This window comes from Carettochelys insculpta, chromosome 26, assembly GCF_033958435.1.
Source record: "Carettochelys insculpta isolate YL-2023 chromosome 26, ASM3395843v1, whole genome shotgun sequence".
Classification (NCBI taxonomy): domain Eukaryota; kingdom Metazoa; phylum Chordata; order Testudines; family Carettochelyidae; genus Carettochelys; species Carettochelys insculpta.
In genome coordinates, this window is record NC_134162.1 from 16,844,656 (window position 1) to 16,870,135 (window position 25,480).

Consider the following 25,480-nt stretch of genomic DNA (forward strand, 5'->3'; position numbering starts at 1 on the left):
TATTAAAACTTTACAAATCTTGGGAAGGCTGGATACGTAACTTATTTGTGACCTGAAGGTAACTTTTGCAGGATTCCAGTTCTCATATTTTTACCTATTAATTATTATGGAGTGATTTCTCCAAAGCTGACAAGCACATAATATATTCTTTCAATTTCAGGAATGTGGGCCTTCTTTTCTTGCCTAATTTGGGTGAAATCCTGCTCCCATTGCAGTCAATAGCAAAACGCCAACTGACTTCAGCCAGTTTAGGATTTAACTCTGTGCATTTTTATCTACCAACTGTATTGCAACTTTTATGGATGTCTTAAGAATTCGCCATTAATGCCTGAATTCTCAATTATACTTACCAGACTATAATGGGGGTAGAAAATTCACACATGGATTTGAGGATTCTTTTTCAAGACACCAGTAGCTCCCAGCACAGCCAGCACCCTAGCTGCATATCCAGAGAGCATGAGAATCCCCAGCTGCTAACAAACTACTAACTGGAGAACAAGACAACTAATTTAAACTAAAAGAGGTGAACTAGGGAAAAATAAATAAAACCGTGAGTGCTGTACTGGAAATGGCATATCTCCAGATCTGAGGAAGTGGGTCTGCCCCACAAAAGCTCATCACCTAATACATTATTTTGTTAGTCTTTAAGGTGTTACTTGACTGCTTGCTTGTTTTGTTAGAATACAGACTAAACACAGCTATCTCTCTGTTACTAGGGAAAAACAGACCCAAGCCTCAAAGACGGTCACTGCAGAAAGAAGGAACTGAGCAGGGCATGAGTCAGCAGGGATATATATAACACTGGGGAGATTGTTGCCACAGGGAGCACTATCTGAATATGAACATTTTTGCTTTTTAAGAGTTGTTTGGTACTAAGTTGATTATTGATGAGCTCATCATTTTATAGATAAGCATTTAGCTTAGTACTTTCCCAAACATATTCAAATTAGCCTTTTAATAATCTTTGGAAATTGTGTTTTCAGTAATCTGAGAGAATAACTTTATACATGGAATTTGTTGTAAAACAAGATTCTCAAAGCAGAAGAAACAAGATTTGAATCAATATTATCAGAAATTCAATACTTAAATGTTTTAATATTGTTACAAACTGAAAAACAGACTACTGCCTCAACCAGTTTATCTAAAAGAACAGTTGTAAAGAATGTAGGAAAGGAACAAAAAAAAGAAGTGCATTCAAATACAAGTACTCAGTAAAAGGAACGTAGTCGAACAGTCTCAAACAATGGTCTTATGGATAAGATACTGCAAAACTGATCATAAACTTGAACAAAAACTGATGTTAAATGACTTCAAACACTTTTGCAACATATTTTTTCCACTTTAAAATACCATACATTTGTCTATCAATTTTCAAAACAAAAATGAGCCAGATGTATTCCCAGATTAGTTTACGATGGGGTAAACCCAATGTGAAAAGTACTCCAGAAGATAAGTCTGGTGTGGAATAAAATAACCACAATGAAATCAACAGGAGATCCACAAATGTAGTACTTTCAGGTTTAGCTCTAAATGATAAATACAATGCAAGTCCAAACTGTGTGGGATTAATATATTCAACTGTAAAAGATTTTATATGAACAACAACTTCCTAACTCAGTTTTAATTTTAGGCAAAGAGTTTTTCAGCTTCTTTCATTTTTTTTTTCCTGTCTATTTTAGAAACTGCAGTCCAGCCAGTCTCTCGCATCTTTCTCATAGCTGTAAGTTTCAGTGCCACACCAGGAGATTTTATAATTGACGGAGCTGGTATCTGAGAACAAAAGTAAAACTATACATGTATTACTATAACCAAATCTTTCAAACATAGAGTTTGAGCTAAAGTGAAGTTAAGACGATACCTTTTTTGGTGTCATGACACATAAGTGAGAATCCTGACGACAGTTTTTGTACGTCTTTTTAAACATTTCTTCTTCTGAAGCTATGTTCTTAAATTAGAAAGAAAGTTACATAATTAAAGAGCTAACAAATTATATAATTTCTATGCTACCACATTTATTAATACTCAATCACGAGAAAAGAATGTTAATAAATTACTATGGACCTTGATGAATTCAACAAAATTCTATCAAATGCCAGACACATTAGAATTTAGTGCAATTATAATGATTGATTGAACATAAAATGTTTCTATAGACGTGCCTCGATCATGTTCTAGAGGTACTGATTATATATACATAAACTAACAAATTGAGTTACTACTTAAATATACACATACATACATACATATTTTTACTTTGTACAGTATACGGTATACTGAATGGTAGATACACATGAGATACAGCAAAGAGAGGACACAGAATAAACAGAGATAGACACTGTTCATTTTCAAATTTTTACCAGAAGGTCATTGTGTTCTGAGCTATCTGAGTGAGTATCCAGCTCTAAAAGCACTTTTCTTTTTTTCTTCATTTCTTCTTCTGAAAGTGGATTCATGCTTTCTCTTTGCAATTTATACTTTGGAGGAGTCTTCACAGTATACGTCTGGGGAAAAAGCCCCAAAATAGTTAAGATTATGTTGTTACACTAATTTTATAAATGTAGGACCAAATCTAGAGCAGAATACAAAGTCTTGAGTTGTATCATGATCTGTGAAACTATAGTCAGAGGGCCCGTTTTCCTGGTCTCCCTCCCACGACAAGCACTCCTTATGATAATACAGCCATTAGAGAGACAAAGTGGAATGAAGGAGTCATGAGGGCTCAGTGGCATGTAGGCCATAAGAGGCAACGATGCCAGGAGGACAAGTGATCTGAAGAACAGGAGCCATCGGATGTTACTCATCTTATGCAGTAAGGATGGTTCTTTGAGATGTATCCCCCTATGCTGCATGTGCACCCCTGCAACTCTAATCAGAGGTTTTTGATAACAAAATTTGTTGAGCCTGTGGATGTGCTCTGCTTCATCTCTGGTCTGCCATAAGGTTATCTAGCACTGCGTGGTCAAAACCCCCACACTTTCCTCTCCACCACAGAGCCCTGTGGAGAACTCCAAAATGGAGGGAAGGAAAGTGGATTATGGACCTTCCATAGACACACATTGCAAAGAACCATTGTTATTGTATAAGGTGAGCAACTTCTTCAAGTAGTGTCCCTACCAGTGCTCCATTGTAGGTGACTATCAGGCAGTATCTACTAGTAAAACCTGGGGCTTTCAAATGAAATGTTACTACATGCAGTTGTATTATTGAGTCAAAGATAGTGTCAAGGTTTGACTAGTCAGCAATCATGTAATGTGCTGCAAGAATGAGGGCAGAGGCCCAAGTCATTGCTCTACACATTACTAAGGAATGTGAACCAGGTAGGCATGACCTCACTGAGTGCATATAGACTCTGGATGGAAGCAGGTTGAACCCCTGATAATAGTGATTAACGTTACCCATTTGGATAGTCTTAAGAGTCAATATCATGGAGCTTTTGTCTCTTTCTGTGGACGAAAGGAAGGGCATAGGGGATTTCCTGAAGTCCACAGTCATTTAAAAATAGAATGCAGCATGCCCATGCACCCATGGAGTCAGCGCCTATGTCCAGGAGAAGATAGGCTAGGGGGTATCAGTATAATTATTTATTTTTAATTATATTAAAATAATCAAAATAGGGGTGATTAATTAAATTAAGTGGACCTGGAGTATAGAGGGCCCATGCTCCCTGTAGAGATTGTTTTGGAGGGGAAACCTGGAAAACAGGGAATGAGAGGAGATGAGTTGGAAGCAATATAATCACGTGGACAGACCAATGCTTAGGGTTTAACAAGTTCCACTTGTTATCACAGGCCAGAGGAGGCTAAATCCCTGAAATATCTGTGTGTGGCTCTGCCTACGTTCCACCACAGATTTCCTTGTACTTCCCACTGGTGGTCTTCTAAATATGTGGAAACAATATACTAATTCCACAAGCAACAAACCTTTAATAATGGAGTGCTTGAGACATTTTTAGTTGGTGCCGAAGAAGACATTTCTCTGTTTTCCGGCTTGTTCTCTCTCAAAGGTATGAAATTCTGGGATAAGCTTTTTTTTGAATTAACCGATGCAGAGACAAGATTTAAACTGGTTTTAGGAGTCTCCATAGGGGATGTCTGTATTTTCTTAAAGAAAAACATTAACATGTTAAAATGATCACTTGCCAATGGTTTCAGTTACTATGAAACTTTCATTTCACTGTACATAACTGGTACAAGAAACCATAACATTTCATAAAAATCAAAGTAACAAGTCACCTCATGCTTTTTTTCTTTTTTAGAAACCTCATTTTCTTTTGCTTCTCTTGCAATCTTTTCCTGTTTAAAAACAGTATTGTGGAATATGTTGTTAATGCTCTATTTGAAAATATTTAACTTGATATATCTTCTGTACAATAATGGATTACTATGCATGTTCAGCATTCAGTTATTAATACACACCTTAATATCTGAGCATTAAAAAGTGATAACAAGAATTAACAAACTTAACTGTATAATGGGAAAAGATAAGACAGTTTCCTGTTTTGTAACTGGTGTGCTTCGAGATGTGTTGCTCATGTCCATTCCAAGTTGCGTGTGTGCTGGCGCATGCCCAGTTGCTGGAAGCTTTTTGCCCTAGCCCGTAGCCCTGGGGTTGGTGCAGTGCCCCCTGGAGTGCTGCCTGTATGGTGGCCCGTATATGCACCACACAACCCGCCCCCCCAGCTCAGGTCCTTCTTGCCGGCTACTCCGACAGTGGGGAAGGCGGGAGGGTTTTGGAATGGATATGAGCAACACATCTCGAAAAACACCAGTTACAAAACAGGTAACTGTCTTTTCTTCTTTGAGTGATTGCTCATGTGCATTCCAAGTTGGGTGAATGCAAGCCAATGCCAAGGAAGTGGGGTCGGAGCCCCAAAAAGAATGTAGGACAGCCCTGCCCACTGCAACGTCTTCCCGTGCATGCTGCGTTAACAGGTAATGCACTGAAAATGTGTGAATTGAGGACCAAGTGGCTGCCCCGCAGCTGTCCTGACAGGGACTCTGGCCAAGTACACTGTAGAGGCTGCCTGTGCCCTGGTAGCATGAGCTCTGATTGGTGGGAGGGGGGATCCCCATCAGTTTGTAGCACTTCCTGATACAGGCCACTATCCAGGAGGAGATCTGCTGGGAGGAGACCGGGAGCCCCTTCATCCTGTCTCCCACCGCAACAAACAGCTGTTGAGACTTTCTGAAGGGTCTTGTCCTGTCCATATAGAAGGCCAGCGCTCTCTGAACATCCAAAGTATGTAAACTCTGCTCCCTAGGGGAGGCATGAGGTTTTGGATAAAACACCAATAGGGCAATGTCCTGGTTGACGTGAAAAGGGGAGACCACCTGTGATGGAGTGGGGGATACCTGTGTGTGTGTGTGTGTGTGTGTGTGTGTGTGTGAGTGGCTCACAGAGGGTGTGGGTCTCCTGCTGAGGGTAACCTTGATGACCAGGTAACACCTTTGTACTGGAGACAAAGGAGGAGGTGGAGCCTGAGGGGTTTGAATTGGAACTGGGAGTTGGGAAGCAGTCAGTCTGGGCTGGGAGAGAGCGAGACCAAGGAGGGGGCAAGGCCCCTGCTTGAGGGGCCCCTCAGGACCTCCTCTCCCCAACATGGATTGGACTGGCTGTCTCTGCCTGCTGTACTGACTCCTCTGTACAACGCTGCGTCCTGCCGACTAATAAACCCGCTGTTCTCCTGCTGAGTGAGAGTCACTCCTGCCTGCAGACGGGGTGCAGAGCTTGGGGGACCCTGAACCCCATCACATCACCTGTGGCAGAAATGCTGGATGGGGTCTCAACCTGATCTTATCCTTGTGGAACACCGTATATCACCATCACAGCCCTTAGTTCTGACACCCTCCTGGCCGAGGTAATGGCCACCAAGAATGCTGTCTTGTAACTGAGGAATAGGAGGGAGCAGGTGGTGAGGAGTTTTAAAGGGGCTGCCATAAGCTTTCACAATACCAGACTGAGGTCCCACAACAGCAGAGGGGGTTGGACCTGCTGTTTGACCCTTTCCATTCCTTTCATGAAACTTTTTACCGCAGGGTCTCAGAAGACTGACGACATCCCTGGCCCAGGGTGAAAGGCTGAAATGGCTGCCAAATGCACTTTCATAGAGGATAGCGACAACCCTTCCTGGCTCAAGGACAGCAAGTAGTCTAGAATACGTGGTATTGGGACCTGCTCTGGGGATAGGCGCCTTTGTGTTGCCTAGACAGAAAACCTTTCCATTTAGCTACATATGTTACTTTTGTGGAGGGCTTCCTGCTGTTTAACAACACTTCCCTCACAGGTTTTGAGCACGAGAGCTCCACTGCCCTCAGCCATGGAGCTTCCACGCTGTGAGATGTAGCACTTGGAGATTGAGGTGCTGCAGTCTCCCCTCCTCCAGTGTCAGCATTTCTGGGAGTAATGGGCATTAGGTTACAGACAGACATCTCTAAGAGTGACAAGTACCAGTGTTGTCAAGCCCACGCTGGGGCCACCAGGATGATCGATGCTCGGTTTGACTGAATTTTGAGTAGTGTTCAGTGGATAAGTGGTACTGGAGGGAAGGCGTACAGCAGAGGGCCCGACCAGTGAATGCTGAAGGCATCTGCCCAGGAGCCCGGGCTTTGTTTCTGGTAAGAGCAGAACATCTGGCACTTCGCATTGAGATGGATGGCGAAGAGGTCCACCTGCGGACATCCCCACTTCTTGAAAATTAAAGGCAGCACTTCCGACGTCATGACCACTCGTGGTCCATGAAGGACCTGCAGAGACAGTCCAGCAGGGAGTTGTGAACTCCCAGCAGGTGAAACACTTTCAGGAGAATCTGGTGCTGGACACAGAAGTCACAGAGCGCAAGGGCCCCATGCCACAGGGGAGATGAGCATGTACCCCCTTGTTTGTTTATATAATACAATGCTCTGGTATTGTCTGTGCTGACTGCGACACACTCCCCCGTAGGACGCTCTGAAACACTTCACATGCCAGCCAAACAGCTCTGAGCTCCCGAACATTTGTGTGGAGCCATGTGTCATTCTTGCTCCACAGGGCCTAAGTCTGGCTTTCTCCCAAATGCGCTCCCCAGCCCAAGTCCGAGGTGTCTGTGACTAAGGAGAGGGAGGTTGAAGGGTACTCCCCTGAAGACCAACCAACTGTCCAACCACCAGTGTAGTCTCAACAGCACTCGTGGAGGGACTATCATTAATGTGTGTATATTGTCCCTGACAGGCCGGTACACTGAGGCAAGCCACAACTGGAAGGGACACATTCGCAACCTGGCATGCTGGACTACGAACATGCATGCCACCATGTGGCCCAACAACCTGAGGCAGCCTCCAGCCATTGTGGTGGGGAACTTGATCGGTCCGTGGATGCAAGATACCATAGCTTGAAACCTGCTATGAGGCACAAAGGCCCTGGCTTGCCCAGCATCCAGTAGGGCGCCTACAAATTCCATGACTAGAGTAGGGGTCAGCACTGACTTTGCCTCGTTTACTATGAGACCGAGAACGTTGAATGTCTCTTGTATCAGTAGCATGTGCTGTGCCACCTGGAGCTTTGAGCGACCCCACATTAGCCAGTCATTCAAGTCGGGAAAAAGGTGCACCCTCTGTCTGTGCAGGGAGCCTGCCACCACTGTCATACATTTGGTGAAGACTCTCGGGGCCAAGCAGAGGCCGAATGGTTCCCTGCCACAAACCGGAGAAACCTCCTGTGGGGCGGATAAATTGCTACGTGGAAATACGTGTTCTGTAAGTCGAGAGAGGCAAACCAGTCCCCTCGTTCCAGCATCAGGATAATTAGGTCCAGGGATATTATAGGAAACCTTATCTTTTTCATTAATTTCCTTAGGTTTTGCAGGTCCAAAACGGGCCTTAGCTCCCCCTTTTGCTTTCAGGAAATAATGGGACTAAAACCCCTGCCCCCAAAATTGTTGGGGAATCCCCTTTACAGCCCCCTGTTGCAGGAGGGGCTGTACCTCCTGCCTGAGCAGTGTCTCGTGAGAAGGGTCCCTGAAGAAGAACAGGGAGGGAGAGTGGGAAGGGAGGCATGAAGAAAAATGGATAGTGTATCCCCTTTCTGCCGTGCGGAGGACCCACTGGTCCGACATTATGATGCACCAGGCATGGTAGAAGGGGGATAGGTGGGATGAAAATAAAAGTTGAGCAGGAACTGGGGTAGTGGCCAGTGTGTCACTCCCAACTGCCCCATCAAAATTGTTGTTTAGACCCCAGTAGAGTTTTTGGGTGGCTTTGTCCCTGGTTCTGCTAGCCCTGATGTCTCCTACTGGAGCGGCCCCATCTCCTGCTGGCATCCCGGTGCAGTTGTGGGAATGGTCTAAAATGGGGCCTCGGGGTAAAGTGCCATCTCTGAGTTGCAGGGGTGTGCAGGCCCAGCAAACATAGGGTGGCCCTCGAGTCCTTCAGACTGTGAAGTCTTTTATCTGTTTTCTTGGAAACAGAGAGGGTCCCTCAAAGGGAAAGTCCTGAATGGTTTGCTGGACCTCATATGGGTGCCCCAAGACCTGTAGGATGCTCCCCTTCGCATAGCTATACCTGAGGCCATGACCCTGGTGGCTGCATCTGCTGCATCGAGTGCGGCCTGCAGCACTGCTCTAGATATGAGTTTCTGCTCATCCACCACGGCATTAAAATCAGTCTTGCTCTCTGGTGGGACCAGTTCCAAGAAGCGAGATAAGGAGCTGGCTGTGTTTTAAGCATATCTGCTAACCAGAGTCTGCTGGTTAACGATCCTTAACTGAAGACCACCGGTTGAATAAACCTTCCTGCCATACAAGCCTAGGCATTTGGCCTCTCTGTTCTTATGGGAAGGGCCTTGAAAACCCTGTCTCTCCCTGTGGTTAGCCGCATGCACAACCAGGGAGTAGCAGGAGGATGAGTAAAAGACGTTTGGTGCCTTGGTCAGGAAGAAAGTACCGGCGCTCGTTCCTTCTGGCCGTGGGTAGGGCTGAGGCCACCATCTGCCGCACTGTCTCTGCCATGTTGACAATTGTCCTAATAATGGACAGAGCCATCACAGCGGGCCCAGACGTTGACAGGATGTCTGTAACCAGGTCTGCTTTGTCCCTGACCACCTCTGCCTGCACGTCCAGGCCCTGGGCCACTACCCTCAGTAACTGCTGGTACGCCCTTCCATCCTCCATTACTGGGGATGCTGAGGACCCTGCCAAGGCCTCGTCTGGGGAGGACAAGGACAACAATCCAGCGTCCTCCAAGACTGCCTGCACAGGGGGTTCAAGTTCCGCTGCTTGAGTCTCCGGCACCATGGTCCATGGTGCCGTGCTCGGTGCCTGGGGTGGAGGGCCCCATAAAAATGTGGGCTGTGGTGCCATCACAGTAGAGTAGCTCGGCATGTGGGACGGCACTAAGCCTGCAGGTGCTGACACCGACGGCACCATAGTTTCTGGAGCCTGTAGAGGCGGTGCCCAAATCTGGGTCCATGTCAACTGCTTCGGTGCCGGTATCAGTGCTCAAGTCACCGAGGGCACTTCCTGTGCCATCAGCTCTTGAGACTGTTGTTGTGCAGGCGTTCCCAGTGCAGCTGACAGTGCCGACCCTTGGCACATGGGGAGTGCCGGGCACCGTAGTTGGGAGTACCATAGCCTGCCCGTGTCTCGTGGACTGCCCATGGGGTCCAAAAGGGCCATTGGGGCATGCTCTGCGGGGGCATCTGCCAATCCCCTGCTGCAGGGTGACGAGACTGGTGCCGATGTCCACTATGCCAAGACGACCTTGTACTCCCACTCTGAACCAAAGTAAAAAGAGTACAACTCCGACGCCGACTCTGATGCTGAAGACCACGGTGGTGTGGCGGGACTTGTGATGCACGCCGACCCTTGTGCACCCTACACTGCATGTTATGGGGTGCTGAAGGAGGTAACTATATGCGGGGACTGAATCAGTGTCAGGAACTGTGCCGGTGCCCCTGTGAATTGTTCTGGTGCCTGCACCTGGGGTGCGCTCTCCTGCGGTGATGAGGTCTCCTGGCATGGCGTCAGTCCCAGCACTGTTATCTGTAAAAGGCCCTGCGCCGTGCTGAAAGCCTCCTGTGTGGAGGGCAGTCTTAGAGAGCATGGGCTCTCGCCTCACACCGGTGTCAACACTCGCTCCTCATGACCCCGGTCATGGCGTGATCTGGCAGACTCCTTAGAGGGTTGCCTGTGCTTAGCCCTCTCATGGGACCGACCCTGGTCTTTCCTCTTTTTCTTGCTAGGCACCAGGGACTGACTCCTATGGTGTGGTGAAGCGCTAGGCGCTGAGTCCTAGCCTCAGGGTCAGGAGCTTTCTAATGGCACTGATGGTGCCGGAGCACTCTGCACCAGCACCACACCACTCCGAGCCCCTGCTAGGGAAATGTCCAGTGACAAGGCTGCCTCCATCAGTAACACCTTCAAGCGTTGACCCCTATCCTTCAAAGTTCTAGGCTTGAAAGTCTTGCACGTGGTGCTCCATTTTCAGGGGTGTGCTTCACCGAAGCAGCTGTAACAAGCCTTACATGGATCACTTTTGGGCATTCATTTGCCACATTTTGACAGGTTTTAAAACCTGGAGATCCAGGCATCCTGAAGCGCTGAGGGGGGTTAGAGTCCCACCTCGGCTCACTAAACGTTAAGTAGAACTATTCACAACTAAGAGATAACTATCTAAACTATTTACAACTATTTACACTAGCTACCAACTAATTTACAAGTAAAGGCTACCAGCCAAATACACAAGAAGTGAGAGAGATCCAGCAACTGACAGCGCCTCGAGAAAGAACTGAGCAAGGGGCGGGTCTGGTGGTGCATGTATGGGCCACCATACAGATGCTACTCCAGGGGGCGCTGCACCGACCCTACGGCTACTGGCTAGGACAAAAAGCTTCTGGCAACTGGGCAAACGCCAGCGCACACCCAACTTGGAATGTACATGAGCATGAGTGAGTGAGGAAGAGTAGGAAATGAAAAATCTTACTGTATAAATCAAAAACAAACACTAATCGAAATTGGGTATGTAGGGATAATAATAGCATTAAATAATGTAGTGATAGGGCCAAACTAAAAAATTTCAAATGTAATGTCACAAGACATATCTTCGAGCAATCCCTCGAAGAAGAAACACTCTTATTGTCCCAACATATGCAGTTTTCATTAGTGTTTGTTTTTGATTTATACAATAAGATTTTTCATTTCCTACTCTTTCTCATTTACTGACTTTTATGGAGTTTTGCCCTCTGCAGAATCAGGTGTACACACAAAATATATTCATGAATATTCTGTGAAATATTTGTGATCCCTTTTATTTATCAAGGGCCTGACCCTGCAAACATTTAGGCACATGAACAAACTCATTAACTCTCCACTGACAAGTAATTTACTCAACAACTATTAATGGTGAGCAGAAAATTACCATGTTTGTAGATAATTCATGAACTAAAAAGAGGTTAAAATTGTAAAATTATTTGTTGCATATTGTTTGGGCAGTTCTGCTCTTGTACTGGTATGAGTCATTTAGCAACAAATTCCATGACAGTGTTTAAGGTAATAATAAAAAAAGCACTTTTCTGGCAGATCTTTGCCAGAATATCTATACGTGCAAGGGCTCCTTAGTGTACAAAAGTGTCTGAGAGGGAGGAATCAGCGTAAATTTCCTTCATAGCATTAAATAACGTAGTGATGGGGCCAAACTAAAAAATTTCAAATGTAATGTCATGAGACATACCTTCTCTTCAATCTCTATTTTAAGCTGTTCTTTAAGGCATAACAGTTCATTTTTCACATGGGACAGCTCAGTTTCCTAAAAATGATAAATCAGATAAGTGATGATAATCTTCTATTAAATTGAAAAAGAGAATAGTCCAAACAAAAACTTATTTCACTGCAATATTTTAAAAATTGACATAAATATGTCTATAACATACCACCATACTGTTCAACTTTTTTTTTTTTTTTTTTTTAGAATTAATTTGACCATTAAACTAATGCGCTCTGGGGTACCTCCAAACACTGAGCCATTTACAGTCTTTGGTTAAGTTGGATGTTTTGAATAATGGAGTTTCCTATCTGAGGAACAGGTAAGTTCGGCATAAATGAGTTAAATTGTAGACTTTTGGACCTACTCCTTCGCATGTAAATGTATGTGTGAATAAGTCCTGTAGGAAGGAAACCTTCATACCAATTCCCACACTAAGGCTACGTCTACACCAGCCCGAAACATCAATCCACTCTGGATTGATCTTCCAGGGTTTGATTTTGCGTGTCTGATAGGGATGCATGAAATTGTCATCTCAGAGGTTGCAGTTGGCCGTTGCATTCCTAACGAGAGGAAAGGAGTACAGGAAGTCAATGGGATTGAAAGTCCCATTGACCTTCAGTAGGGACAGCTAAGTAAGCTGAGCACAGATATGTCGATTCTAGCTACGCAATTTCTGTAGCAATAATTGTGTGTCTGCATCTGACTTACTTTGCCTAGCGTAACGCTGCTACTACACTACCATTGTCCCATCAGGGGAGGCATGGTGATGAGGCAATTCGAAGCAGGTGAATGAGGTGCTGACATGCATATTCAGCACATCACTAGCATAATACTGACAAGTGAATAAATGTCAAATTTCAGCTTGACAGTGAATATGGGGCAGCTTCAGAATAAGTGCCCTACTTCAACATTCCCTTTCATCCACAGAACTAGATCAGAGGAAGGGAACGTTGAAGCGGGGTGCTTATTTCAAAGCTGCCTCCATCCTCACTGTCAATCTGAAACTCAATGTGTGTTTGCGCAGCTGCCATTATGCTAATGAGACTCTGAATATGCATGTCAGTGCCTCATTAGCCTGCTTCAAATTGCCTCATCACCATGCCCCCTCCAAAGGGACAGTGGTAGTGTAGCAGCAACCTCCATTTCAGGGGGAAGAGGAGGGGAAGTTATGTTGTCAGAGACTCCTCAGTGACTGCTCTCAGAACATTCTCCAAAATGAGGTTTTGTCAGATAAAAGCAGGACAGAGAAAACTTAATACAGTCATAGGCGAGGAGGTTGTTCTTTTTATTTCTTTAAAATATCGAGTATTATTGAGAAGTGTGTCTATTAATATTTGGACAGGACTACCCAAGTGAAGCAGTTTTAATCTTCAAGTATCGGAGGGGTAGCCATGTTAGTCTGGATGTGTAACAGCAACGAAGGGTCCTGTGGCACCTTACAGACTAACAGAGAAGTTTTGAGCATGAGCTTTCGTGAGCACAGACTCACTTCATCAGATGCTGTCCAGTTTTATCTGTCCAGCATCTGATGAAGTGAGTCTGTGCTCATGAAAGCTCATGCTCAAAACTTTTCTGTTAGTCTATAAGGTGCCACAGGACCCTTCCTTGCAGTTTTAATCTTGTTATTTATGGCTTATTATTATTAGAGAGAAAAATGACTCAGTATTTAATACAAAAGTTCCTTACAGTGATGAAAACATTCAGAGGCCATCAGAAGAAAAGCAGACAGAAAAACACACCTGCTTACATTTAATTTAAACCACTTTATACGCTAACACATATAAAAAAGCAAGTAGGGCATACAAATTGGCAGGTGAGCCTTCACTGTAGAATAAAAAGTACACATCTAAAACAGAGAAGAATAAAGATTTAAAAAGGAAGAATTGTTGCCTAGTAATGTCAATCATCTATAGCTGTTCCTTTTTATTTTCTCTTAATATTTATTATTAAGGTTTAGTTCTTACCAGGGATCTTTTTACAGACATCTGTTCTTGTTCTCTTGCCTTAAAGAGTTCTAATTCTGTGTCTTTTTCTTCAACCATTTTATCGTATTGGTGCTGCATAAAAAGAGTTGTGTGTTTAAGTGTGATAACTAAACCTTACTACTTAAAAAAAGCTAGCATGTAGTCTTTACTGAGAAGTTACAGAAGATTACTAACTTTTTCAGACACAAAAATAGTTTGAAGGTTCAGTGATACATATCTTAAATCTTTTTACAGATGCTACTCATATTTTTTCTCTGTACCATCACGTTCTTTGGGGTCAGTTGAAAGCATTTTGTCCTCAGTGGCAAATCAAATACAGAGGTGAAGCAAGTAACATTTATGAACATTGTCATTTAGAAAGAGTAGGAGAGCGTGCTTCATTAAAATATGTTATTCCCAATTATACTGAAAAGTTAGGGGCCTTACTAGTATGGGTTTGAATTAACACTGAAAAAAATGTAAAGGGAGAAGGAACCAAAAGGAATCTGAAATGCCAGAAAATGCCTTCTGTATCCTTCCCACAGAACAGACATGAGAAAATTGATAATTTATAATTCTAATTAAGGTCCGTGTTTTCCTTCTTCCATAAGAAAGGTATGTGTTACCCCCCATGCTTTATGGAAATTGGCTTATGAATATGAATAAGCATAACCTGAACACACTTTGGGCAAAATTAATTATGTGACATCATTTTTAAAGTTAACATCTGCTGAATGTGTGTATTCTATTTCTGTTCATGTATCATTCTTGTATGTGAAAAGTTAGACATGTGTGAACCTGTTGTATAATTCTGAATACGCTACAATGAGGGCCAATAGTGATACTCTGGAAATGTAATGGCTCAGTACTCAAACCAGTTATCTGGGAATAGTCTTGTTTCTCCTGTAAGCCCTGCCAGGACATGTGGCCAGACCACCTGATGCTGGAATCCGTTTTGGATTTTGTGCTTTTCCACTCAAGTTGACAAAAGTTTGACTTGCCCAAGGAATGCCTGCCTTGAGCAGTGAGGATATAAAAGGTGGGAAACCCAAAAACAGGAGGCAGCGGCCAGATGGCAGGAGACCCTCACTTACTTCCCATCATGTCTCCTAGAAATATCAAACAGGGGAAGGATTCGGCCCAAGCTAGGAGGCTGCCTAGTTTGTGAAAAAGATTATTAGAACTGCTTTCATGAACCAAGTTTCTTCGTATACTAGGCTTAACTGGCACGTTTTGTTTATTTTGGTTTAGCAACTTACTTTGATCTGTTTTCACTTCACTTAAATCCTACTTTTTATACGTAATAAAAACCAGTTGTTTATTATCAAGCCCAGTGTAAATAATTGTTACTGGGATGGGAGGGGAGGTATGATTGTGCATTCAATCTTTCATTGATAAAGAGAACTAACTTAATGACCTTTCTCCCTGTAACAATTTTATACAGAGTGAGATGGATTTATTTGAGGGTTTGTCCCTTTTGGGGCTGTGTTCCTGGATATTGCCAAGGGCTTATAGCTGAGCTCTCTCAGAGCTGAGCTGTTTCAGAATCCATGTTCCTCTGCTGGAGGGCTATTACCCCAAATCTGATCCTCATCTGGGGGAGACCAGAACTTCTGGTACAGCAGGACAGGATGGTGGGGTGCCCCAAAGGGCAAAAAGGAAGGTCCAGTGGCATAATCAGCTCACCAGGCGACAGCCCCACAGGGACTGCTGTGATCAAATCTATCACCATATGCAAGTGTACTACCTCAATATTTGCAAACCAAAGCAACTCCAGGACAGCTATACTGCTGCTACAATTAGTATTATTAGGGACTGCCAAATGCTTCTCTTATAAGCAGTATTATAACTTGTTTATCTGCATATTTAGGAGTTAATATAAGGAAGAAATGCCACCTGTCATTGATGATACATCTCTTGTTGGATGTTAGAAGACTGAGCATACATCCAGCTTAATTTTCCTAGAACAATGGTGTTATAATAAAGCCCCATTTCCTAGTTCCCATTATTTAGAATTTATACAATTTTATTGTTTCCAGACATAATGTCATGTATTACACATATAAAATTAGCACATTTTACCTTGTGTTTTTCCATTAGCGCTACCATTTCGGCTATCTTGTGCTGACACCGAATATCCATTTCTTTCTGCAGGTTTACTGCTTCATCCGCTATAAACCTCATCTTTTCTACCTGTTAATAACACAGTATTTTCTTCTACTTTGTGAGCAACACTGAAAGCAATATTTTAATTAAACTCCCAATGCTCCACATGCTTCAGAACTCTCAGTTTTTGGCAGTTCATCACTTAGTTGGACTTCCATCAGTGTCATCCCGAGACGTGGGGTATGGGTCTGGGACACCCCCCCATTAGTGCCACAGGCCATTCCTCTTCCTTCCTGCTTCCACCTCCACCTGCACTCTTATTCTCTCCCCAACCAACTGGGATGAGGATTACCTGGAACAGTGTCAAACAGGATTACCTGGAACAGTGTTAAACTTCAAAGTGCCAGTGTGTGTGTAGCTGTGGGCACTTCGACATGTCCACGCTACTTCAAAGTGCCTTTACTCCTCTTCATGGCGCGCAATATTGGCCCTGCCAACCTGCCCCCTCAACCCATTCTTTTTTGCCGTCAACTCCAACAGAGGAGAAGGAGGGAAGGCATTGGAACAGGCATGAACAACACACTTGGAAGAACCTTTATATAGAGATATATAAAATCACGAATGGTGTGGAGAAAGTGAACACAGAAAATTTACCTTCTCCCATAATACAAGAACTAGGGGACACCAAATGAAATTGATGGGTAGTAGGTTCAAAACTAATAAGAGGAAATTTTTCTTCACACAGCGCACAGTCAACCTGTGGAACTCCTTGCCGGAGGAGGCTGTGAAGGCCAGGACTCTATTAGGGTTTAAAAAAGAGCTCGATACATTTTTGCAGGTTAGGTCCATAAATGGCTATTAGCCAGGGGTAAAGTATGGTGCCCTAGCCTTCAGTACAAGGGCAGGAGATAAATCACTTGATCATTGTCTTCTGTTCTCCTTCTCTGGGGCACCTGGCATTGGCCACTGTCGGCAGACGGGATACTGGGCTGGATGGACCTTTGGTCTGACCCAGTATGGCCATTCTTATGTTCTTAACAACAGTTACAAGAGGTAAGTAACTGTTTTTAATTCTTCGAGTGATTGTTCATGCGTATGCCATGTTAGGTGAATACTGAGTTTACGTTAGGAGTTGGGGTCAGAGTTCTGGCCTGACTGGAGAACTACTCTACCAACAGCAGCAGCATCTCTCACCTGCTGAATGACTGCATAACGGGCAGGCTGCAAAGGTATGAACAGAGGACAAGATAGCTGCCCTACACATCTTCTGTAGGGCAACATGAGCCAAGAAGGCTGTTGAGGAAGCGTGGGCCCCTGTGGAGTGAACCCCCTAATAGATGGTGGAGGAAACCGTGCCAGTTTACAGCATTCCTTAATACATGACAAAATCCACAAAGATATTCTCTGAGAGGAGACAGGCTGTCTCTTCATCCTGTAAGCAGTGGCCACACACAGTTGGTGCGACTTCCTGAAAGGCTTAGTTCTAGCTAAATAAAAGGATAAGGCGCTGTGTTTGTCCAACACATGCAAGCTCTGGTCCCTAGAATTAGCATGTGATTTAGGGTAAAAGACTGGTAGAGAGATGTCCTGATTGACACGGAAAGAAGAGACCACTTTCGGCAGAAACACCAGGCCTCAGTCTAACTATGTCCTTATTAAAGGCTGTACAGGGCAGATCCACCGTTAGCGCCCTAAGCTCAGACACCCTTGTGGCTGAAGTGACTGTTACTAAGAATACAACCTTGTATGTAAGATACAGAAGGGAACAGGAGGCTAAAAGTTCAAAAGGGGGAACCATAAGCCTGGATAGTACTAGATTGAAGTCCCATGTAGAGCGGTTGTCTAAACAGAGGGTATGCCTTTCTAAGCCCTTATGAAACAACCTGAGGGTTACTGAACACTGAGCAGCTCACTGCCTCTGGGTGAAAGGGTGAGGTAGCTTCTAACTGTACCCTAAAGGATCAAACGACAACCCCTGATGTTCATGGTAACACAGATAATCTAACACAGGAGCCATCAAGGCCTCTGCAGGAGATACACCTCTTTGACTTGCCCACATTGTGAACTGTTTCCACTTGCCCATGTAAGTCACCCTTGTGAAAGGTTTCCTACTATTCATAAGGACTTCCCTCACTGGATCCAAACATGAGAGGTCAGAGGCATTCAGCCATGAAGCTTCCATGCTGTTAGGTGGAGGGACTGAAGGTTGGGGTGTGAGAGTTGTTTTCCTACATAAGCAGGTCTTGGTGCAGAGGGAGACTGATGGGGTTCTATATGGACACACCCAGCAGGTAGGTGTATCAATGTTGCCTGGCCCATGCTGGAGTTATGGTGATTGTGAATCAGCAGAATGGGAGGGAACACATCTAGAGGGACTCCTCCCCAAAATATCCTGAATGCATCCACTAGTGACCCTGGATTGAGGTTCTAGTACGAACAAAATCTGTTGCAAATCCTGTTGAAGTGGGTGGCAAACAGATCTATGAGAGGATGCCCCCAGGACTGGAAAATTAACTGTATCACATCCATGTGAATAGACCATTCATGGTTCTTGAAGAACCTGCTGAGATGGGCTGCTATAATGTTCTGAGTGCCTGGTAAATAAGATGCTTGGAGCTGAATAACGTGTTGTATGCAAAAATCCCAGTTTCAGGGCTTCTTGGCAAAGGGGAGAGGACCGTACATCCCCTTTTGTTGTCTGTATGCACCGACACACAATGGTCCTCCAGATGTGTTCTAAAGGTTTCACATACCTGTCAGATCACCCTCAGCTCCCTCACAGTAATGGGAAGGAACAGGTCTTATTGTTCCCAGGTGTCTGGAGTTCTGAGATCTTCAAGGTGGGCTCTGCAACCTAGATCTGATGTGCCAGTCACCAATGACAGGGATGGCTGTGGGAGTCTGAATGGTGGATGGCACAAAAATCTCCTCACTTTCTGCTTATCTGTGGGGGGCGCTGAACCTGGGTTTGCCATACAGTCCTGGTATTATCATCCATTGCCTTAATCAAGGGCTGGGCTACACATATAGTGGTGGCTGATGAAAGAACATCAATCATCGGGTTGGTGTCACCCATAACTTCCTCAGCTTGCGCTCCCAAGCACTGAGTCACCCTGTGCAAGAGCTGTTGGAGAACCATATTATCCTCCAGGGTGGGAGAGGTTGCCACACCAGCCACCACCTCGTCCGGTGATGAGGATGAAGAAATTGCTCCTGGTTGAGGATGGTTTGTACACTCAGCCCTTGAGGTACCTCTAGGGCCAAAGCCCTGTGGCTGAGTCCTTATAGCTGCTAAGGATGATGAGGCTTCAGTAGCCTGAGGGAATGGTGCTGGAACAACAGGAAGAACATCTCACAGTGTTGGTGCAGCACATGGCACCAAGACTTCAAAAGTTGGTGCCGAAGTTGTTTGGTACCAGTGCTGAAGTCATTGGTATTTACGGTCTTATGAGACCTTTTCAGGCTGAAGAGTTGCCTCCGTAAGGATGACTTCCAGCTGATGAGCGCTAACCTTCAAAGTGCTGGATTTTAAGTGCCAATTTTCTTTGACTCCTCTTCTTCCAAAATCCTGAATCTTTGTTCTTCTCTCCTGTATCACGTTTTTTTTAATCTCTCTGACCCAATCTCCAGAATCTGTGTTTTTCTAAATTAGCACTAACTGCTTGGTTCTTTGTTTTGATCTTTGGGGATTTTCCACTTTTCAACACCCCACTCTTGCAGAGAAATTAGAGAAAACTGGTTCTTCAAGGCTTCAGCCATCCCACATCATATTTTCCAAAAAATGGTTCCATTTCTTGGGATCCATTCACATTAATGATATAATTTGTTTGATCTGTAGCTTCCAACCCTTGACTAACTTACTACAAATTGCGGGCTGTGGTTGAACACAGAATTCATTATGTCAAACAGAAGTAATAAATGGTACATAGATGGCTTCCTCAAAAAGCCATGGGTATCCACAGGATTGAAGCAATTGAGGAGATGGTTCCAGAAGATGAGAAGATCAGTAAAAAGTAGATTACGCAGGAGGCGCTGAAGTTGGTGCAAGAGATGACAGCGCTGAAGAGCCGAAGGAATGTTTCCGAGAGGGTGGAACAGCAATACAGAGTGAAATGCAACAAGGTAAGGAAAGCGGCTAGAATGGACAAGGCAAAATGCTTAGAGGAACAGCATGAAGATATAGAGAGGTATTATGGCAAGTGTAAGGCCAGGGAGGTGTATAAGATGATTGGGAATATTAATAGGAAGTGACAGCTAAAGAAGATGGCGATCATAGACGAGAATAACAACGTGCTCAAGAACAAGAAGGTTGCGCTGCAATGGATGAGATTTTGCACTGATCTGTACAAAGCACAGTTGGACCCAAGTGTCTCAGGGAGACTGACTGAAGAACTGAAAGAAATATCACCACCAAGCACCGAGACTGATATTTTGAAGGAAGAAGTAGAAAGAGCAGTGAAATGACTAAAGAACAACAAGAGCCCTAGAAATAATAAGATCGTGGGAGAGATGATCAAATATGGAGAAGAAAATCTGATTCAGGAGATACATACACAAGCAAGGAAGCATGTTGGAGTGCAAGAACTACAGAATGATTGCCCTTATGAGTCATCTAGGCAAGGTGCTGATGATGATACTGATGGAGAGACTAGGATCACAGAAAGAAGAACATCTAGTGAATGAGCAAGAGAGATTCAGGAAAGATAGAAGCAGATATTGGCACTGAGACTGATAGAGAAAGCTTGATGAAAGAACAAAAACATGTACAAGTACTTTGTAGATGTTCAGAACTCATTTGACAGCATAGGTTAGAAAGTAACTTGCGTGGTTTTGGAGTCATATGGTGTGGATAGCAGACTGATACCGCTGTTGAAGGATATCAACAGCAATACAGAGGCCGCGGTGAGAACGTGCAGAGTTAGGATGTTGGTTTAGAACGAGCAAAGGTATGAGACAAGGAGATCAGGTATCTCTGAGTGTCTTCATCATGCACCTAGAGAGAGTTATGGACAAGGTCAAGGAAGGGGTAAAAGGGATATCAGTGCATGGGATGAGAATGAACAGCTTGAGGTTCATGGATGATATAGTTATCATGGAGGAAAATGAAGAGAAGCTAGTGAGAACAGTGCAGGTGCTGAACAAGGAAGAGAAGTGGTATGGACTAATTATGAACATTGATAAAACAGAAACAATGGTATTTGCAGATATGGAAATAGGAAGGAAGATCAGTGTTGATGGGATTGAACTAGAGAACGTAGAGAAGTTCATGTATTTGGGGAGCAACAGGACATATGAGCTAGACTATAAGAAGGAAATAGCAAGTAGAATAGTGAAAGCAAAAGCGAGTTTGAAGGTGATGGATAAGATCTGGAAAAGCAAAGCAATTAGCTTAGGAACAAAGCTCAGTACCTTGAAAACTTGCATATTCAGCAACATGTTGTACATATGTGAGACATGGGTGATAACGAAAGATTCAAAGAGAAGGATATTGGCATTTGAGAGGAGTTGTTACAGAAAGATCCTGAGAATAGGATGCATGCAAAAGGTCACCAATGAGAAATTATATTGGAAGATACAGCTGAAAGAGAATCTATTGCAGTTTGTACAATGGAAGTTACAGCTATTTCGGGCATATCTGCAGAATAAACGACAAGTGAAAAGTCAAGACCCCGGTATTCAGCATAATGGATGGCTCGAATAGGAGAGGCAGACCCCACAGAGAATGGGTAGATGATATAGTAGACTGGTGCGGAGCTAGTCTGCAGAAACTAAGCCACTCTGCACTGGACAGGGAAAGACGGAAGGAAATAGTGAAGGAGGCATCGGACACCAATGGGCACTGGAGCCCATGACTGTGGATGATGATGATGATGATCCACAAGATTATAAAATGTTAAGAGAGCTCAGGATCAAGTCTACATGACTTAAAACACATTAAACATTGGACAAATTATCAAAATTACTCTTATGAATTCAAACAAACAGTACATTTTAATAATTCTTACCTTTTCAGTAAGTTTCTCTTCTGCTATATTTTTGGACTTAATTTCTTTTTGGTAGCTTTCAATTGTTTCCTTATGCTGCCTATTTATATTTTCAAGTTCTAGCTGTAATTTATTCACCTTTTAATGAGACAAAATCATTTTAATTTACCATTCAGGAGTAAATTTTAAAATATACTGTTACTACTTAGCCTGTACTGAAGATACCAGGTGAGTGAGATAATATCTTTTATTGGACCAACGTCTGTACTAGGACAGTTCATGATCTAACCAGGGTTCTACTTTTTTTAAACAAGGATCTGAGTTACTGCCTTTCACATTTTTTTCCTGATCACTGGGAAAACAGCAAAAACATTTTAAATTAAATCCAAGCCGAGAATTAGGTTAAGGCGAGCAAGATGGTTGCCTTGGACCCTGTGTCTTGAGGGCCCCATGCTTCAACTGTTAATAGTGTTCACCACCCACAGATGGGACCACACTGACAGCATGCCACCTTGGGCCCTGCCCACCATCTGGGCCCCCTGGGCTGGCTCTGATTAAATCAGTCCCTCCAACAGAAAAAACTATGGAAAAAGAAAAGTAGTTTAATGAGCTTAAACTACTACTATGACTCTAAGACATCATCCCCTAAAGAAGGAGAGGTTTCTGGTTACTTGAGAGGACAGGGTTCCTTAAAACAATGTTTCTTAAAATTTTTGGCTATGTCTACATGAGAGCATTTTTCTGGCAAAACCAGGCTTTTGTTGTTAAAAACCCATGGGGCATCTAACATGCAGAACGTGCTTTGTCAACAGTTTATTGACAAAACCCAGCACATATGCCAGCAGTGTCATACCTCTCCCTGTTCAGGTGTAACACCTTTGTCAACAGTTTTCTGTCAACAAAACAGCTGTGTGGCTGCTTCAGGGCCCTTTTGTTGACAGACAGGGCTTCCAGTTCACCAGTCAGCCATGTTTGCAGAGCTTCTGGTCGGCTGTTCTGTCGAGAGAGGGCCGGGCAGTCTGGCTGCTCTCTGTTGACAGAGTGGCTTACTCTTTTGACCTGCTTTTATGTGTAGACACAATCTGTTGACAGAGTTTTTGCCAGCAAATCCCTTGTTACAGTCACTTCTGTCGACAGAGGCTTTTCATGTAGAAGTAGCCTTTGAGACCACCGAACACCAATCAATAATATTTTCTATGTGTAACACCTATGAAAATCCTTCTTTGTTGTGTTGCCAGACTACTACCGCTCTTGCAAGACGTAGAAATATAATTCCATTTCAGTATTTTCTGTTACTGTTATCGTAAAATGGTTATTCATTGTAAAACTTGGAATTATTTTTCCAAATGCTTACAGAACATCTGCAGGCTGTTCACGGAACACCAGTGTTCCAAAAAACATAGTTTAAGAAACACTGCCCTAAATGTAAATGATGTCCTCAAATTCATAAGGAAACATGAGACCATGCTTGCTATTCCCGAAACACTCATCTGCTGGAAACATAGCTTCCTCCCAAAGCTGGGCAACCAAGGAATATTTTTCTATACCTGTACTCTTCCTGCTTCCTGGGGAAGGATTAGCTATGCAAAGCAGGACTCTGCAAGAATTAGAAAAAGTCTCCATTGACTTGCATGCCATCTTTGCAATCCCCATTCTGAAAAGTACTGTGTACTCTTCAGCCCCAGTCAATACAATCTGATCCATTTATAACAGGATTGATTGAAGAACAGGGAATTTTCCTGGCCCATTAGTCTTAGTAGGGTTCATCAAGAGTTTGATTCTTTGAAGTGCAGAGCACCTCCTGCAAGATTCGGAGAACCTTCAATTCCTATTGATATCAAAGTGTGATATAAGATGGTGAACATTTTGGTGTGAATCCAATAAAACAATTAACCATTCTTAATTTTTAAACACAAGTAATATCATTGACCTCAGTGGGACTGAACGACAGAATCATGCCCTTCAACTGTTTGTTTTATACTTTTACAAGAAATATTTAGTATACACTTACTTTCCCTTCATAAATACTGGACTGCTTGCTTTCTGCTGAAATTTTCTTTTTCAACACTTTATTCTGTTAAAACCAAAATTCAGATTAAATGTATGCATTTAGACATTTATATTAGTTTATTAATATACTGGAGTATAGCTTTACTGTTTCATTAGCTAAAAACAGTAAAAACACACAGGGTAAATTGAGGCCAAGAATCCTCACATGCCTATTTATAGCACTTTTCTGCACAGTGTGTACTGCCCCGCAGCATAATCAGAACTGGGGCTAAAGATTGATCCCAACACCACCTCCTTACTTCTTTTTTAAATTTTACTGTCAATATCCTGTATTAGACCCCTGAGATTTGTGCCTGGAAAAGTCCTTCTGGTGAAAGCAGAGTTCCAATACTGCAGTAACACTTTCTTTTTGTATCCTTTCTGGACCCTGTTGAAAACTCTCCACATGGTTCAAGGTTCATGTGAGCAACAATAGGGAAAGAAAAGAGGAAAAAGGAGGATGTAAGCATCTCTGTCTCCTGCTCTGGGGAACTTCCATGAAAAAAGTAATACAGCACCAGCTGCACTTTTAAGGAAACTCCAGAAGCCACAGCTCTTCAGAGGCTTCAAGCAGATAGCCCAAGTTTCTGGATGGCTTTTCTAAGAAAAAGGACAATCTGAGCTCAGATTTTTACATTTTTTTCTCCTACTAGTGGATAAATGACATCTCAAAAGTGTACTAATGACACTGTATATCAGATACAAGATAATCAAAATTCCTTATAAATATCCTCTTTCTACAATAACATTCCACTTAAGCAAAACAAGTTTTACAATTAAAAAGTGTTATTCTAAAGACAAAACTTTCTTTAGATTTTTTGACCTGAATTAAAACTATCACAATAAAAGAGAAGTATGTAGGTAATCTCAAAGGCTGTGTCTACACTACAAAAATAACTTCGAAGTTGCTTACTTCAAAGTAAGAAACTTTGAAGTTGAGCATCTACATACACCCTACTTCAAAGTTAAACTTCAAAGTAGGGCACGACTCCATTCCCGGAAGGGAATAAGGACTTCAAAGTTAACTTGGAAGTAAGGGAAAATGTGTGTAGACTCTTTGATGGCTACTTTGAAGCAGTGCCTAACTTCGAAGTTAACTACAAAGTTAGTTCCTAGTGTAGAGGCATCCATGGACACTATCTATTTAAAAGACTACCAGAAATTGGATAACAGCATTGCTCAACACAAATGTAGCTGGATTCTATGTATTCTACGTTCCTGTAACTTTCAAAAATTCTACGCACCTCTTGCTGCAGTTCTTCACTGTATTTGGTTTTATTTTCAACCTGCTTCTTTAAGTTGTTAAACTAAAAACAAAGACAGATTTTAAATAATAAATCATGGAAAAATACTTTGGCTATGTCCCAATTCAGTAAGACACATAAGCATACTCAACTTCAATAATATGATTAACCTCATTTATGCTCACTGGAACTCTTCTTGGTCCCAACTCAGTAAAAACACTTGAACAAATGCTCAAGTATCTCTCTGTTTAGCACAACACTTAAGCAGACATTTAACTATAATCACCTGCATAAATCCCACCAATTTTACTAGGAAGTAAACAAACTGCAGAATCAGAATTTAGAGCATTAATGATACAACATTACTCTACCGTTAGCAAGTAAATGGTAGTAAGACAGCC

The 25,480-nt window shown here is 43.1% G+C and overlaps 1 protein-coding gene across 1 annotated transcript in view; it reads right to left on the minus strand.

Moving 5' to 3' along the window:
* Nucleotides 1-1,065: 1,065 nt before the first annotated feature.
* The window catches only part of SYCP1 (synaptonemal complex protein 1), a 122,143-nt gene continuing 97,728 nt past the window's right edge, over nt 1,066-25,480 (minus strand). Inside the window, exons 20-30 of the mRNA XM_074977265.1 lie at nt 25,080-25,142; nt 23,798-23,860; nt 21,808-21,924; nt 15,779-15,889; nt 13,697-13,789; nt 11,700-11,774; nt 4,233-4,292; nt 3,921-4,100; nt 2,358-2,501; nt 1,859-1,945; nt 1,066-1,770 (exon numbers count right to left, since the gene is read on the minus strand). Of these exons, the coding sequence (XP_074833366.1) occupies nt 1,627-1,770; nt 1,859-1,945; nt 2,358-2,501; nt 3,921-4,100; nt 4,233-4,292; nt 11,700-11,774; nt 13,697-13,789; nt 15,779-15,889; nt 21,808-21,924; nt 23,798-23,860; nt 25,080-25,142 (1,137 nt within the window). The 3' untranslated portion in view covers nt 1,066-1,626. The remainder of the gene's footprint in view (nt 1,771-1,858; nt 1,946-2,357; nt 2,502-3,920; nt 4,101-4,232; nt 4,293-11,699; nt 11,775-13,696; nt 13,790-15,778; nt 15,890-21,807; nt 21,925-23,797; nt 23,861-25,079; nt 25,143-25,480) is intronic.